At 44.4% G+C, this 18,210-nt stretch overlaps 1 protein-coding gene across 5 annotated transcripts in view; it reads right to left on the bottom strand.

Annotated features, from left to right (window-relative positions):
- Positions 1 to 18,210, bottom strand: part of GNB1 (G protein subunit beta 1) — a 111,256-nt gene that overhangs the window by 28,522 nt on the left and 64,524 nt on the right. For all 5 annotated transcript variants that reach the window (XM_073007936.1, XM_073007938.1, XM_073007937.1 and 2 more), the window contains 3 exons: positions 14,203 to 14,305; positions 5,889 to 5,927; positions 3,493 to 3,599 (listed from right to left, as the gene is read on the bottom strand). In XM_073007936.1, the coding sequence (XP_072864037.1) occupies positions 3,493 to 3,599; positions 5,889 to 5,927; positions 14,203 to 14,259 (203 nt within the window). In that variant the 5' untranslated portion in view covers positions 14,260 to 14,305. The remainder of the gene's footprint in view (positions 1 to 3,492; positions 3,600 to 5,888; positions 5,928 to 14,202; positions 14,306 to 18,210) is intronic.

Genomic DNA, 18,210 nt, shown 5'->3' with positions numbered 1-18,210 from the left:
GCATTAGGAGAAATATCTAATGTAAATGACGAGTTAATGGGTGCAGCAAACCAACATGGCACAGGTATACCTACGTAATAAACCTGCACGTTGTGCACAAAAAAAAGAGTTTATGGAACAAGGATAGACACACACACACACACACACACACACACACACACACACCCTCCCCCCAAAAAACCTCTTTTGAACCTTAAAGAGGCAAACACTAGCCTATCCAGAAACAAATGACTATTTAGAACAAGCACTCTCTAGAAGGCTCTGGAAAGCAGAGGTTCTCCATAATATTATTTTAGTTTTCTCATGACTGTGCAATTATACAACAAATGCCATGCACCTAGCACCCTGTCCAAGAACAAGGACCAATGTGGCACCCTAGCCTCCCACAGGCCTCACTGAACACCACCTTGCTCACAGGGTGGCCATGACTCTGAACTTGGTCCTGCTTTGTCAGCCCTTGCTTTTCTTCCTTCTAATCCTGGGGCTTTCAAGACACAAAGTGTGTTTGAGACAGACGGATCATAAAGTCTCCCATCCAGTGATCTGGCGCCCACCCCACCCACCCTGAGCCTGAGCCCCACCTCCACTGCTCAGATCACACACCCATCTCTTAGGTTCCTGAACAACCTGCCTGCAGGTCACTCTCATCCCTTCCAGACTACCCAGTTCAGAGCCCGGCTGGTGAAGGAGACACATTACTTGGCGGTCCAGTGCTCTGAGTACCCGAACACTGCCCAGCAACAGCACTGTCCACTCCACTAACCTGCCTGATCTGGACACCAGTATTCCCACACATGGAGGAAAGGCCCCAGAGGTAGCATACTGTTTTGTTTCACAACTACTTTTGACAATAAGTTCTAACATAGATAGACTAGTAACAACATTTTCTTTCTTTCTTTTTTTTTGAGTCATATGTCACTCTGTCACCCAGTGGCGCAATTTCGGCTCACCGCAACCTCCGTGTATCTCAGCCTTCCAAGTAGCTGGGACTACAGCCAGCATGCCCAGCTAATTTTTAAATTTTTAGTAGAGACAGGGTTTTGCCATGTTGGCCAGGAGGCTGGTCTCGAACTCTTGACCTCAAGTGATCCGCCCACCTCGGCCTCCCAAAGTGCTGGGATTACAAGGGTGAGCCACTGCACTCGGCCAGAACATGTTTTTTTTATTCTTTTTAATTTTTTTAAAGGAATAACTTTGAATTCACAAAGTACATACTTATTTACTTATTTATTTAGAGACAGGGTCTCACTCTGTCGTGCAGGCTGAAACACAGTGGGGTGATCTCGGCTCACTGCAAGCTCTGCTTCCCTGCCTCCTGGGTTCAAGAGATCCTCCCACCTCAGCCTCCTGAGTAGCTGGGACTCCAGGTGCACACAACAACAGCTAACTCATTTTTGTACTTTTTGTAGAGAAGGGGTCTCGCCATGTGGCCTAGGCTGGTCTTGAAGTCCTGGGCTCAAGCCATCACCTGCCTTGGCCTCCCAAAGTGCTGGGATGAGAGGCATGAGCCAATGTGCCTGGTTACTTATTTATTTTGAATATTTAAAACAATTTTTGACAAATAATTAGATATACATTTATGGAGTACAATGTGATATTTTCATATATCTCCACCTTGCGAAATAAATAAATCAAGCTAATCAACATACCCATCACTTCCCATTTTCTCTGTGGTGGGAACATTTTCTCTGTGGTGGGAACACTTAAAAGTCTACTTTACTAACAATTTTGAAACACACGTTATTATGAACTACAGTCTCCATGCTGTGCAGCAGATTTCTAAAATTTATTCCTAACTAAAACTCTGTACCCTCCGAACATCATTTCCCCACTTCCCCACCCTCCCCCTTCCTATTTTTATTCTTTCTGACTCCTGCCGTCATTGGAACCATCATGTGAGCTCTCATTTGCATATGGAATTGTATGGGATACTATATAGAACAAACTAAAGATAGAATCTTTTGTTCTCTAGCTGTTTGTGCTCTAAAGCAGACAATTTCACCAACAAAGAAAAAGCCAAGCAGAAAATTCCACGCTAACAACGGAATACAAAGAAATACTACTCAAAGAAGGGCGTGTTAAAAATTGTTATGTCAGGTGCTTGAACGAGCATGTCAGAGTTACACAAATCAAATAGTATTTTATTAAATTATTTGGATAGAACAGGCAGCAAGTAAGACTTTGTAATAGCCTCTAAATCAGAGTGTGGGGTCACAGAGGTGAGATGCCTGGTGGAGAAGCAAGGCGTATAAAGTACAAAAAATAGGCTGGAAGTGGTGGTGGCTCACACCTATAATCTCAGCACGCTGGGAAGCCAAAGTGGAAGAATCACTTAGGGGCCAGGAGTTTGAGACCAGTGTCAGCAACAAAGGGAGACCCTGTCTCTATAAAAAAAACAAAAAATATTAGCCAGGCATGGTGGCACATGCCTATGGTCTCAGCCACTTGGGAGGCTGAGTATGAAAGGTTGCTGGAGCCTAGGAGGTCGAGGCTGCAGTGAGATATGATCACACCACTGCATTCCAGTATGACTGATAAGAGTGAGACCCTGTCTCCAACAACAAAAAAAAGAGGCTGGCGTGGTGGCTCACGCCTGTAATCCCAGCACTTTGGGAGGCCGGGGGGGTAGATCACAAGGTCAGGAGATCAAGACCATCCTGGCCAACACAGTGAAACCCCATCTCTACTAAAAATACAAAAAAATTAGCCAGGCGTGGTGGCAGGCACCTGTAGTCCCAGCCACTCGGGAGGCTGAGGCAGGAGAATGGCATGAACCGGGAGGCAGAGCTTGCAGTGAGCCGAGATCGCGCCGCTGCACTCCAGCCTGGGCGACAGAGTGAGACTCCGTCTTAAAAAAAAAAAAAAAAAAAAGGAAAAGAAAAGAAGAAATAGGAGCCCATGAAGGGAATTATCTCTGGGGATGGTAAACCAAAGGAACGCAGGGCAGACAGGCCAGGTGAGAGAACGGTGAAAACAGCTCATAGCGCATTCCCGTGTGTCTGCTACAGTAAAGCACACACAGCACGATGCTGTTCTAAGGCTCAATACACTTAATCTCTCAGGATCCTCGGGGCAGGTTCGGTGATTTCCTGAGCCAGGGCACTGAAATCACAAGAGGGCGAGGGCCAACCAGCCCTGAGAAACAGGCACAGAGAGGTAACTTCCCCAAGTTCCCATAAGTAGGATACAGTAGAACTGGGAGGACAGAGGTCTAGAAACTGAAAGAGATGTGAGAAGGGAAAAAGAAAAATCAGAACTTCTATTAATGTGACTCAGACAGTGAAGGAATGGCAGTGTCCTTTCAGCCCAAAGTGGAAACTGGACAGGGAATATGCGTCTGTGAGTGCTGCATGTGGCATACCCAGAGTTCTGATCCAACTTCCTAATATTTTCACTGCACAACACAGCAAATGGGTTTAGGTTATCTTCCCGTAGGAAAACAGAGCAGCGCCTGAACGTATCAAGCAGCATCCTGCTCATGCCCACGCCTACCTGGAGTCTGTGCCCCAGTGCATGGCGTAGATCTTGGCCAGGTGCCCCCGCAGTGTCCTCCTCGTGCGCATTTGGATTCTTCCCACTGGGTCGATGTTGTTTGTGATCTTGAAAATAAAAACATTTCTGTAACTTTAACATCTGTGATTAAATGACTCTCCTCATCTCCCATCCCTGTCAAGGCTGTTGGCTCACCCACTGTGCCTACCTCTTGCCAGCCCTTCCCGGAGTTTTCCAGTGGCTTCCACTGTGGCATTCTGCACTGAACCCCTTCTGCACCTCTTACCGAGTCTTAGTCTGGCTGGTCATCAGGAACCTGTGTGCCCTGCCCTCCAATGCATGCACATGAACACGGCCAGCCTTGAAGTACTTGCTGTGCTCTTCCTGCCTCCTTCCTCCTCTCCCTGTCCATCCAGGACCAGCTCCTCCTAGGTCTCTGAATTATCTGAGAACTCACAACTCTTCTTCCTGACACCACAATTTAATAGCTGGTTCCTATGTCAGGCTATGTGTGGGCCAGGATGACACCTGCTTCTGCACGACCATCACTTGTAGCATTAGCTGTATACACACCAGCTGAGCCCATCCTACATACAAACACTGATGTTAATGAGTTCACGCTGGCAAATGGAGTAAGTGGATCACAACAGGTGGGTTTTTAAAAATGGACAGTCCAAAGTGCTTCTCAGAATTGAAATTCAGGTAATTCTATGTAGCCTAATTTTTTTTTCTTTAACTTGCAATTTAACCTCAATAAAGTGCATCCCCTAAAACATCTGGACAATGTAAAAAACTTAATCATCTCCAGAAGTATGAATATAGTTTTTCTTTCACATTTCTGTCCAATTCTTTGGACTTTATTTTTATTATCTTTTTTTTTTTTTTTTTTTTGAGACAGTTTCTCGCTCTGTCGCCCAGGCTGGAGTGCGGTGGCGCGATCTCGGCTCACTGCAAGCTCCGCCTCCCGGATGGAATGGCTTCGCCATTCTCCTGCCTCAGCCTCCCGAGCAGCTGGGACTACAGGCGCCCACCACCATGCCTGGCTAACTTTTTCTATTTTTTTCAGTAGTTTCACCATGTTAGCCAGGATGGTCTTGATCTCCTGACCTCGTGATCCGCCCGTCTTGGCCTCCCAAAGTGCTGGGATTACAGGCGTGAGCCACGGCGCCCGGCCTTTTCTTCATTTTTGAGATGGAGTTTAGTTCTGCCTCCCAGGCTGGAGTACAGTGGTGCAATCTTCGCTCACTGCAACCTCTGCCTCCCAGGTCCAAGCAATTCACCTGCCTCAGCCTCCTGAGTAGCTGGGATTACAGGTGTGTGCCACCACGCCTGGCTAATTTTTGTATTTTAGTAGAGATGGGATTTCACCATGTTGGTCAGGCTAGTCTTGAACTCCTGACCTCAAGTGATCCACCTGCCTCAGCCTCCCAAGGTGCTGGGATGCACTTCATTCTTTTAATAAGGTAAAGTTCACATAACATCAAATTAACCATTTTTAAGTATACAGTCCAGTGGCATTTAGTACACTCACAGTGTTGTGCAACCACTGCCACCACCTGGTTCCAAAACATCTTCATCATCCCAAAAGGAGACCCAACATTGATTTAGCAGTCACTCCCTGTTCTTCACTTCCTCTCCCTCTCTTCCCTAGCACCCCTGCTGGCCACTAGTCCACTCTGATTCAATGAATTTTACTATTCTAGATATTTCACATAAATAGAACCATACAATACATAGTCATTTCTATTTGGCTTCTTTCACATATCATAGTATTTAGGGGTTTATCCATGTTGTAGCCTTTGACTGTACTGAGGTCCATTTAATGGCTGATAATACTCCAGGGAACAGACACACCACAATTTGTTTCTCCACTCATTCATTTATGCACATTTTGGTTGTTTCTACATTTTGGCTATTGTGAATGGTGCTGCTACAAACATCTACGCACATGTGTTTGTTTGAAAACCAGTGTTCAATTCTGTTGGGCATATATTTACAGGTAGAACTGCTTAGTCGTACAATACTTCTATGTTTAACTTTTTGAGGTATTACCAAATTGGATATCAGAAATCAAAGTTCTGAGGCAGATTCTGTTAAGGAGAGGAGCTTCAAAATACCTTATTTTAAGACAATAACAATATTTTACAACTATTACCCTCTGTGACAGGTAAATAATTATTTAAGGCTTGAGATATCTCCTTTTTATCTCAAAAAGCCCCTCCATTTCCTATGCCTACCATCAGAACGACTTCTTAACAAAAGCACTCCACACAGAGGCTTGGCATCCTCACTGCGCAGGAGAGAATCCGAGCAGAGCCCTCCCGAGGCTCCAGGTGTGGGTGCTGTGCCAGCCTCCTCACAGGCAGATGGCTCTGCGTGACTCAGTGGGCTCTTACCTGAGAGAGAGTTGCATCTGCACATGCTTTCCTGGCGTCCTGGGAAGCAAGGACAGTGAGAAATTAGCAACGTTTCAGATACATTCAATCTTAGGTCCACACATACCAAAGTTTCAAAGAGAGCTTTCCTAAGCTGTCAGGAGCGAAAGCAGAGTGTGAAAGAATGCCGGGCCTCCTCGCATCTCAGCACCCCGTGGTCTACTGCCGCCCGTGGCCTACTGCTGCCCGTGGTCTACTGCCGCCCGTGGTCTACTGCCACCTGTGGACTGCTCAGGCCACAATGAACAGAGAAGCAGTGACACCCAAATCTGTCCAAGGCCTGCAGCACGATATTCCTGGGGCCCCACAGCTGTGGTCAGCACCAAGCAGACCAAACTGCAAGCTGGGGCAGCACCCGAACACCCTGGGCCCTGGTGCTGCCTGTGCCCTCACTGCTGCACAGGTTGACACACACGTCTTGCTCTTTTTACAAAGTCCATCTAGGGTCAGGAAGGTTGTGGCCCAAAGAAAAAGTATAAAAAGGACCAGATATCCAGCCCAAAAACCTTTTCTTCAGATCGCATTAACTAAGTACTTTGTTTTCAAGAGAAACAATCATTAATTCTAAATTCTATGGAGGGCGCGGTCTCCCGTCTGTAATCCCAGCACTTTAGGAAGCTGAGGCAGGAGGATGGCTTGAGCCCAGGAGTTAAGACCAGCCTGGGCAACAAAGTGAGACCTTGTCTCTACTAAAAATAACATTTAAACATTTAAGGAAAACAGGCTGGACACGATGACTCACACCTATAATCCCAGCACTTTGGGAGGCCGAGGTGGGTGGATCACCTGAGGTCAGGAGTTCGAGACCAGCCTGGCCAACATGGTGAAACCCCGTCTCTTCTAAAAATATAAAAATTAGCCGGGTGTGGTGGCACACGCCTGTGATCCCAGCTACTCAAGAGGCTGAGGCAGGAGAATCGCTTGAACCCGGGAGGCGGAGGTTGCAGGGAGCCGAGACCGCACCACAGCACTCCAGTCTGGGCAACAGAGCAAGACTCCATCTCAAAAAAATAATAATAATGATAAATAAATAAATAAATAAAGGAAAACAAAGAAAAATAAATAAATTCTATGGAAAAAGAGCAAGGGACCCAAAGCAGACAACCAGATGTACGTGAGCCTCTCTGGCTGCTCTCGTTTCTCCTCTATCCATGGCCTGTGGAAGCAGTAAGCACTGTGAAGGGACCCACCAATGCTAACTCAAATGTCTTCATTACTAAGGGATCAACGTTACTAGAAAACAGACCTGGAAATCTCAAAAGAGAACGTATGTTTATAATAGGAAGATATCATAAAGGAAAACAAAACAATGGCTTTAACTAAAAAAGGTTTAAAATTTGAGTGTGGGTATACTTTTGTTTTTAATCACAATAATTTCTTTTTTTTTTTTTTTTGAGACAGAGTCTTGCTCTGTCTTGCCCAGGCTGGAGTGTACTGTTGCGATCTCAGCTCACCGCAGCCTCCACCTCCCAGGTTCAAGTGATTCTCCTGTCTCAGCCTCTTGAGTAGCTGCGACCACAGGCATGTGCCACCACACCCAGCTAATTTTGTATTTTTAGTAGAGATGAGGTTTCACCATGTTGGCCAGGCTGGTCTAGAACTCCTGACCTCGGGTGATCTGCTCACCTTGGCCTCCCAAAGTGCTGGCATTACAGGCGTGAGCCACCCCGCCTGGCCTTTTTTTTTTTTTTTTTTTTTTAACTATGTATTTATTTATTTTTATGACAGGATCTGGCTTTGTTGCCCAGCCTGGAGTGCAGTGATGCCATCACAGCTCACTGCAGCCTCGACCTCCTGGACTCAGGTGACCCTCCCACCTGAGCCTCCTGAATAGCTGGGACTACAAGCATGCATCACTATGCCCGGCTAATTTTTATTTATTTAGTGTTTTTTTTTTTTTTTAAGACGGAGTCTTGCTCTGTCGCCCAGGCTGGGGTGCAGTGGCCAGATCTCAGCTCACTGCAAGCTCCGCCTCCCGGGTTTACGCCATTCTCCTGCCTCAGCCTCCCTAGTAGCTGAGACTACAGGCACCCGCTGTAGTCTAGTTTTTTGCCCGGCTAGTTTTTTGTATTTTTTAGTAGAGATAGGGTTTCACCGTGTTAGCCAGGATGGTCTTGATCTCCTGACCTCGTGATCCACCCGTCTCGGCCTCCCAAAGTGCTGGGATTACAGGCTTGAGCCACCGCACCCGGCCTTATTTTTGTAGAGATGGGGATCTTGCCATGTTGCCTGTGGCTGGTCTTGAACTCCTGGGCTCAAACGATCCTTCCCCCTTGGCCTCCCAAAGTGCTGGGATTATAGGCGAGAGCTACCATGCCCAGCTGACACTTTTTAGTAAGAAAAATGTGTTTATATACTGTCATCTGACCACCTACTTTCAAAATGGCAAATGGCATGTGCAGCCCTTACAGGCGTGCATCCAAGTGCCCCACACGGGGGAGGTGGAGGACAAGTTCCCAGTAGTTCAGGTTTTTGGGGCAAACTGCTCACTGCAAATGATTTCTACTTTAGGAAGCTTGTGGGAATATTTATAAACTGACAATATGGAAATATATTGGTCAGGCGCAGTGGCTTATGCCTGTATTCCCAACACTTTAGGGGGCCGAGGTGGATGGATCACCTGAGGTCAGGAGTTCAAGCCTGGCCAACATGGTGAAACCCCATCCCTACTAAAAATACAAAAATTAACCAGGCATGGTGGCTGGCACCTGTAATCGTAGCTATTCGGGGAGGCTGAGGCAGGAGAATCACTTGAACCCGGGAGGCGGAGGTTGCAGTGAGCTGAGATCACACCATTGTACTCCAGCCCGGGTGACAGAGCCAGACTCTGTTTCAAAAAAAAAAAAAAAGGAAATACATTGAGATTATTATAAATATACAAATTTATACATTCCAAATTCATCTTTAGTTAAGCTCTTATTGGTCATTCTGCTTATAATTAAGACACACAAAAAATCGAGTATTTCTATGTAAGCAGTAACATTTGGAATAAGGGGGATGAAGAATACTTAGAGCAGCAAAAGCCTTTTTGTCAATGAATGTTACCTGGCAAGTACCGAGTTTAATATTTGTTTTTGAATACCATTCTTGTTGATGTTATAGCCTTTGATTTTAAAACATCATAAGAAAATTTAAAATGGAGAAAATAAAACATGAGATTTAAGCAACTTCCCCCTGGTTAGTGTTCAAAGACTAAAATGAGTTTCTTAAGGTGCAGTGTAACAGACTGTGGTGATGCTACTGTTAAACAGAAGGAAAAACTACTGTAAAAACAAAATACAGATAACTTCAATTCAGTCTTTATTTTAGCCAATAACCAGCTTATGTAACTGAGTGCAGCACTCTGGAGAACAGACACCTTCAACTTTTAAAACTGTAGGAAGAAGTCTTTCAATGGAAACAAGCTCTGTAACTGCTTAACAAAGAATAAAATCTTCAAGTTCTTTCAGATTAATTTCCAGTTTAAAGGACTCCTGCAGATACATATTATGATGTCCACTTAAACCAGAGACGAACATATCCAAGCCATTTATCAGTTGATTTCTCATCCTTTTTGGATTTACGTCAAATGACACAGTAACACACTTACTTTGGGGTTTCATCCTAAATTAAAGCCTGGGCCCTGCTCAGCGTGGAGTCGCTGAATGTTTTGGACCAGGCATCCAGTGCAGCTGCGTCTCACATGAATGGACCCTGCTCCCTTGCACTGGCTGGCATGCCGCTCCGGAACACATCTACACCTGTGCATCCTGCGGAGCTTTTCTTACTCCATCAGCTACTCTGTGTATTTTAAGGCACATGTTTTACTCAGCATCCCTTTGAGAGCCTGTGATTCCTCAGTAATAATCAAAAGGAGCATGCAAGATCCTTTAAGGGTCTCTTGGCTGAAAAACGAATCTAAGAAAGAAAACAACCCCTTTTAGAATCATCTACAATTTCTTGTTTGATTCACTATGCTCTGCATTCTTCAACAAGCGTGTATTCTTTGGGCAATCAGGAAAAAATGTTCTACATTTTAAAAATAAGTCTTCCTTTACCATTTGGGGTAAAATGACTTCACCAGCTGTTGCTGTCCCTGTCTTGTGCAAAGGAACTAACACAGCGTGGTTCCTGGCACTTCAGAGACAAAGCAGCTAGGCGCCTCTTCTAGTGAATGTCCCACTATGGGGGCCATGAGCTGCATGTGGCTGCTGAGCACAGGAAATGGAACCAGAAAAACTGGGAGAAAAACTCTGTCAAATATTTCAATTAAAATGTATTAATTACATATTGAATAATAATATTTTAGATATATTGCCTTAGATAAAATTTGTTGGGTCAGGCGTGGTGGTTCACACCTGCCAGCACTTTGGGATGCTGAGGCACGAAGATCCCTTGAGCTCAGGAGTTCAAGACCAGCCTGGGCAACATGGTGGACTCTGTCTCTACGAAAATAAAAAAAAATCAGCCAGGTGTGGCAGCATGCTCCTGTAGTCCCAGCTACTCGGGAGACTGCAATGAGCTGTAATTGCACCACTGCTCTCCAGCTTGGATGACTGACAGAGACCCTGTCTCAAAACACACAAACAAAAAACTGAAAAAACCTTGTCAGGGTTAATTCCACCTGTTTGTTTCCTTTCTTTTTATTCTTTTTAAAGAGACAGGGTCTTCCTACCTTACACAGGATCGTCTCAAACTTTTGGGCTCATGCAATCCTCTTGCCTTAGCCTCCCAAAGTACTGGAATTAAAGGCATGAGCCACGGTGCACGGCCATATCTCCTTTTACTTATTTTTTTTTTTTTTTTTTTGAGATGGAGTCTCGCTCTGTCTCCCAGACTGCAGTGTGCAGTGGCGCAATCTTGGCTCACTGCAAGCTCCGCTTCCCGGGTTCACGCCATTCCCTGCCTCAGCCTCCCAAGTAGTTGGGACTACAAGCGCCCACCACCACCACGCCTGGCTAATTTTTCTTTTAGTAGAGACGGGGTTTCACTCTGTTAGCCAGGATGGTCTTGATCTCCTAACCTCGTGATCTACCTGCCTCAGCCTCCCAAAGTGCTGGGATTACAGGCGTGAGCCACCGTGCCCGGCCTCTTTTTACATTTTTTATGTGGTAACAAGAGCATGTGGGGAATGTCACGTGACATTCATGCCAGCCCACTGGGAGCTCCCTGTGCAAGAAGGCTCTGGGGAATTCACAATGTGACAGGGCCCAAACCTCGGGAGGAGGTGCAACAGCTCCGTTTGGCCTTAATTTTTAAAATTTGGGTGTCTTGCACCTGTGCCATACAAGCTCTTTCCATCTGCTATGAATAGATCCAAGTCCCTATTTGTGAACAACTTACCGCTGTCAGAAAAATGAAATTTCTTCAAATAGGCCAAATCACACTACTATTTAAGACATTTTCAGGATAAACTTTAAAATTCTGATTTCTAGGCCATGCATGGTGGCTCACGCCTGTAATCCCAGCACTTTGGGAGGCTGAGGCAGGCGGATCGCAAGGTCAGGAGATGGAGACCATCCTGGCTAACGTGGTGAAACCACATTTCTACTAAAAGTACAAAAAATTAGCCGGGTGTGGGGGCGGGCGCCTATAGTCCCAGCTCCTCAAGAGGCCAAGGCAGGAGAATGGTGTGAACCCAGAAAGAGCTTGCAGTGAGTTGAGATCACGCCACTGTACTCCAGCCTGGGCAAGAGAGCGAGACTCTCAAAAAAAAAAAAAAAAAAAAAAAAAAATCTGATTTCTGTAAGAAGAAATACAGTCTCAAAAGCAGGTGGTAAACAGCTGAGTGTGTTCTGAACCCCTCAAAAAAAAAAAACCCAAATAGATTATTATTAAATAACAACATAACAGTTTGCTTTTCTTTTTTACATGCCAAAAACCATGCTGACTTAAAATGAACTGCAGAAGCTTAGAAGCTTCAGTAAGTCAGGTAAAATTTGAATACCTGTTGATTTTATTTAAATAGGTATTTCAGAGAATAATTTTATATCAAACTAAATATTTCAGAACACATTTGATTAATTCTGGGGGAGGGGACATGTTAAACAAGTCTGATCGGAGCAAACTACTAAAAAAAACTAAGTCTTCCCTATTAAGATCTTTTCCTTATATAAGATCTTTTAAATGTTAAGATTTGAAATTCTTACAATAGAGGATATTTTGTTTTCTCTTTGGCTGTAAATCTCAGAGAATTCCATTATTTTTTCTCAAGTTCAGGAACAAAGTTGCCTAAAATGATATTGGTGTTTCTTTCTCCAAATCCTGGGGGGCTTTCTACACATGTAATTGGCCGTTTAAAAGGAAATATTAGGCTTCATCCTTGCACTGGAGTCAGAAAAATAAACTGTTGTTTATTTTATTTTATTTTACTTTTATTTTATTTTATTTTATTTTATTTTACTGTATTTTGAGAAGGCGTCTCACTTTGTCACCCAGGCTGCAGTGCAGTGGTGCGATCACAGCTCACTATACAGCCTGGACCTCCTGGGCTCAACTGATCCTCCCAAGTAGCTCGGACTGCAGGTGTGCACCACCATGCCCAGCTTATAAACTATTATTTAGATATGTACTGAATGTCGTCAGCTTCCCGTACAGTGACACTCTGAAGAACAGCTAAAGTTTGACAGGGCAAACAAGAATAAGAGAAAGCTCGGCCGGGCACGGTGGCTCACGCCTGTAATCCCAGCACTTTGGGAGGCCGAGACGAGCGGATCACGAGGTCAGGAGATCAAGACCATCCTGGCTAACATGGTGAAACCTTGTCTCTACTAAAAATACAAAAAACTAGCCGGGCGTGGTGGCAGGTGCCTGTAGTCCCAGCTACTCGGGAGGCTGAGGCAGGAAAATGGCGTGAACCCGGGAGGCGGAGCTTGCAATGAGCCGAGATCGTGCCACCGCACTCCAGCCTGGGCGACAGAGCGAAACTCCGTCTCAAAAAATAAATAAATAAGTAAATAAGAAGAGTAAGAGAAAGCTCTTACATCAAATGGACAAAACCTAAAAACATACTAAAGACCTGGTTTTTCCTGAGAAGTCTGCCTCTTTTACTCTTCACATCAGCGGTTTCAGAAAGGAAATATATACTTGCATTAATTGTTTCTCCATAAAAACTTTACTAGAAGTACTGCTTCACAAAAGTAGGAGCAGAAGGAATTCCATTTAGACCTACTGTTCCTCACTTTTTAGAAAGTTATGAGGCAAGAGAATTGTTTGAACCCAGGAGGCAGAGGTTGCAGTGAGAAGAGATTGCGCCACTGCATTCCAGCCTGGGCACAACAGAGCGAAACTCTCTCAAAAAAAAGTTTATGAACTCTGCAATTTAACATCCTGTATCAATCACAGACTGAAATTTAATGTTTCAGAATTTTGTGAAAGGTATTCTTTTCACAGTGCAGTTTATTTACACACGGTTGTTTTTATCTTCAATTTTTGTTATTTTTCAGGGTCTTGCTCTGTCGCCCAGGCTGGAGTGCGGTGGCGCCATCGACTCACTGGCACCTCCGCCTCCCGGGTTCAAGTGGTTCTCTGACCTCGGCCTCCCGAGTAGCTAGGACCACAGGCCACACCGCCACGCCCAGCTAATGTCCTCCCGAGGAGCTGGGACCACAGGCCACACCGCCACACCTGGCTAATGTTTATATTTCTTGTAGAGATGGGGTTTCACTATGTTGCCCTGGCTGGTCTCAAACTCCCGACCTCAAGTGATCTGCCCACCTAAGGCTCCCAAACCACTGGGATTCCATTCGTGAGCCCCTGTACCTAGCCGCTATCTTGGATTTAGATATATCTGCTCCATCTAGTAGTCTATCAGAAGCTGTAGATTCCAATCATCACCGCTAGGGAAGATCTGCTTTCAAAATTAGGAAAAAAATACATCAGATATACCTGAAATACTTTTTTTTTATTGTTGTTAATACTCTTATTTTTAAGCAAGATTTCTGCTGTCAATAGTCCCAATATTCAGGAGAGGGAGGCAGATACCACAGTCTGATCAGTGGCCCAGAGTATAACAAATTTTCAAGGTTATGATAAAAAATGCAAAAGACACTTATAAATTCTATAGAGACATCTGGTGTATATTCAAGTAACAAATTGTATACAGAAAGCAAAATCCCGAAAACAATGTACCAGGCCAAGTATCTAGATCTATAATTAGTACATCCCGGGCCAACTAAGATTCAATTTCAATATAAAACACAGAACAAGTCATCCCGTAAATCATTTTTCCTAAAACAAGTAACAGCTAACCTAAAACTCAAACGATTAATAAAACCAAGCACACACAACTACATACTCGAATCTGGTTCTTAAGTTGCTCGGCCTCCTGCCGTAACTGGTCAAGCTCACTCATCTTCTGATCTTAGTGCTCTTTGATGCCACCTCCAAGAATGTGAGATCTGAAACAGAAAGACAAGCACAAACAATAAACAACTGTTGAATAATTTAAGGAAGCAGGTTAGAAAAGTAAATTGAAAGTTTAAGGTGGGCACGGTGGCTCAAGCCTATAATCCCAGCACTTTGAGAGGCCGAGGCAGGCAGTTCATGAGGTCAGGAGTTCAAGACCATCCTGGCTAGCACGGTGAAACCCCGTCTCCACTAAAAATACGAAAATTAGCTGGGCATGGTGGTGCACTTGGGAGGCAGAGGTAGAAGAATCGTTTGAACATAGGAGGCAGAGGTTGCAGTGAGCCAAGATCACACCACTGCATTCCGGTCTGGGTGACAGAGCGAGACTCCATCTCAAAATAAAAAAAATAAAACCTGACATTTAGGATAGCTATCACATGAAGACCTAGAGGAAGTTACTTCATGGAATGGGGGTCAGTGGCAACCTGGCAACCAAGAATCTCAAAGCCACCTCATCTTAGTAATCATGAACCGCTACTGGTCAAAAGCTGTCAGGATGCTCGCATGGCAATCCTAAGAGCACACAGGGTGGTGTTCAGCAGTTTTTTGGCTCAGGGACAACCCACTCTCCCACCCAGGTGAGCTGTGGAGTCCCAGCAGGCTCAGAAACAACACCTTAATCCTTACAGGTACAGGCTAAATCAGGCTCAGTGCAAGCCGCCCTGCCTGTTCGTCCTAGTCATGTTAGACAATATTCCTGAAATCAGAGTAAAAACTAACTCACCTTGTTAAACAACAGACTTATTTTCCCAAGAGAATGTCATAAATGGAGGCTGTGTTTCTGACCAAGATCTTGGCTGTTAATCCTTAAGTATGACTGAAGTATAACAAAGCTGAGGATACAGTTGCTAAATGTCTTTAATCCCTTACAATTAGCTCTCATATGCAAGTACGGCTTATGCAAGCACTTCAATTTCCTACATAAATTACACAGAGGATCAATTTTACCATTATAACTTTTGTGTAAAAGTCAAAAGGTTAATATAATATACATCAAAATCTAATTGACAGCAGTTATTTTCTTGAGATTAAAACCCACCTGTGGGAAATTATCCGATGACCTAAGAAGTTCAGCCGTCACAGTTTCCAGTTTAAACTTTCCTAGTGTGCATAAAGGCATTCGAATGACCTACAGTGTAGATACTTGATGTCTACAATCCACGAACAAAAGAGGCCTGCAAGGCGTGCGCCATGACATGAGCATGCAGACCAGGCGTCCTGCTGCCACCGCTGTCTGGGGAGGCAGGGTGCACAGCAACACAGTGTCAGAAAGATTTCCGACCAAACAGGTGTTTCTAAAGGCATTATTTTAAACTGATGTTTTAATCACGAGGAAAACTTCACTAAGGGAAAATACCTTAGTCCTCCCTGCACACATGGAGCATCACTGGAATTAGGTATGGACAAGGTCACACCTCAAGGGCAGTTTATTCTTAAGGGATAAGACTGGTTAATTCTCCCCCTGGTTTTCACATATAAATTCTAAGGACTACAACTTATGAATGTTAATGTGTGGAACAGTAAGAGTGCCAGGACAATATGAGAAGCGTCTCAAATGGATTCTGTTTGGATGCCTTCTGCCTTGCATTCTTTCTGCATGCCCTGACACTACTCACTTGTATTTCACACGTGATCATGTGTGTACATTATGTACACAATTTTACAGAATTGGGGGTAGTTTTATTTTACCAGCACCCCCCATGCATAATACAGAATTGTTCTTAGTCTGTAAAGCTACTTTAATCCTTCCAAAATCAACATGAAGAAAACAAGTTAATGTTATGAAGTACCCTGAATTAAACTGCTTTAGTTAACACACAGTTTCTGATCCTAATTTAAACACTAAAAAGTAAAGCTAATTTTTATATATGGCACTAAAAACAACAAACTCCTGGGATCTGGGGAAACAGAAAAGCATGTTCTGAGATGCCTCAAAAATGATGTTCCGGCTGGGGGCGGTGGCTCACGCCTGTAATCCCAGCACTTTGGGAGGCTGCGGAGGGTGGATCATCTGAGGTCAGGAGTTTGAGACCAGCATGGTTAACGTGGCAAAATCCCATCTCTACTAAAAATACAAAAATTAGCCGGGTGTGGTGGTGCATTCCTGTAATCCCAGCTACTCGAGATGCTGAGGCAGGAGAATCGCTTGAACCTGGGAGGTGGAAGTTGCAGTAAGCCGAGATCTCGCCATTGCACTCCAGCCTGGGCAACAACAACGAAACTCTGTCGCAAAAAAAAAAAAAGAGATGTTCCTTGTGGCTGGAGGGTGGTGGGTGGGGGTTTAAAGGCCCAAATTCCATCATTAGGTGGGATAACTCCTGAAATCTTATATACTGCTTTTAATTAGATGTTCTTTTCACGTATTATACAAGAACATGTACACAACCATCACCCAGCTATATGTCTTGAGACTAGAGAAACAAATTTACCAAAAATCTAAGTATCTTTAAAATGAACTCAATATAACTTTGTGACCTCACAAAATTTCAGAAGTAGTAACACCAAAACTTGCTACCTTTAATCTTTAGTCCCATGAAAAGAGAACGCAACCAGATGGACTTCTTTTTCATAGTTAATAGCAGAATTTATTATAGCTCTCTCCTGTGCCGACATTTGAGTTTCAATTAAGAGACTCAAAACCTATGTTTGTCAATTTTTTTAAAAAAGTGTATTCCTGGCTGGGCATGGTGACCTGTAATCCCAAGACTTTAGGAGGTCAAGTCGGGAGGACTGCTTGAACCCAGCAGTTTTCGACCAGCCTGGGCAATATGGCAAAACACTGTACACACACACACACACGCACGCACGCGCACACACACACGCTCTATTTTTGTTAGCAATAAAAATAAATTTCCTGGTAAGACCCTCTTCAATCCACATACAGAAGTGATAAGAGAAATCTATTGTCAGGCATTTCAATTTTTCTTTTAAATTACATTCTCTAGTCTCCAGGATAAAGATATATATTTTCTTTTCTTTTTTGAGATGGAGTTTCGCTCTTATCACCCAGGCTGGAGTGCAGCAGTGACGCAATCTCGGCCCACTGCAAACTCTGCCTCCCAGGTTCAAGTGATTATTTTGCCTCAGCCTCCCTAGTAGCTGGAATTACGGGCGCATGCTACCACGCTCGCCTAATTTTTGTATTTTTAGTAGAGTCGGGGTTTCACCACGTTGGCCAGGCTGGTAAGGAACTCCTGACCTCAGGCGATCTGCCCGCCTCGGCCTCCCAAATGCTGGGGTTATAGGTATGAGTCACCATGCCCAGCCTAAAAATGTATTTTCTAAAATCAAATTAAAAAAAAAATTTTTGGAGATAAACTCAATGATCAGTACCATCTTTTTGTAATGCGGACACGCCCCACGGACACCTTGTGCAGCAGTTCAGGCACAGTGAATGGCTGATGCGATAAGGCAGGAGAGATGAGAAAGCGTGGCCACCACATTCCCCATGGGCTGCAAGAGCACCAGGTGCCAGGAAGAGAGAACTTAAGGGAAGCAAACAACCTTCTGATTCCCATAAACTAACAGCCCTCCCAGTGGCTCTTAGTTCATCTTTACCATGAAGACAGTGAACGAAACAAAAACGGAACAAGAATATAAAGCATGATGCTTTTGTGTGTACAAAAAGGACAAACACCAATGCCAGAGCAAGCCAACCTTTTTTTTTTTTTTTTTTTTTGAGATGGAATTTCATTCTTGTTGTTCAGGCTAGAGTGCAGTGGCGCAGTGCTGGCTCACTGTAACCTCCGCCTCCTGAGTTCAAGCGATTCATCTCCTGCCTCAACCTCCCGAGTAGCTGGGATTACAGGCATGCGCCACCACGCCTGGCTAATTTTTTGTATTTTTAGTAGAGACGGGGTTTCATCATGTTGGCCAGGCTGGTCTCGAACTCCTG

Source organism: Chlorocebus sabaeus, chromosome 20, assembly GCF_047675955.1.
Source record: "Chlorocebus sabaeus isolate Y175 chromosome 20, mChlSab1.0.hap1, whole genome shotgun sequence".
Lineage (NCBI taxonomy): Eukaryota > Metazoa > Chordata > Mammalia > Primates > Cercopithecidae > Chlorocebus > Chlorocebus sabaeus.
The sequence above is the reverse complement of the archived record's forward strand: the minus strand, read 5'-3'. Positions and strand labels throughout refer to the sequence as shown.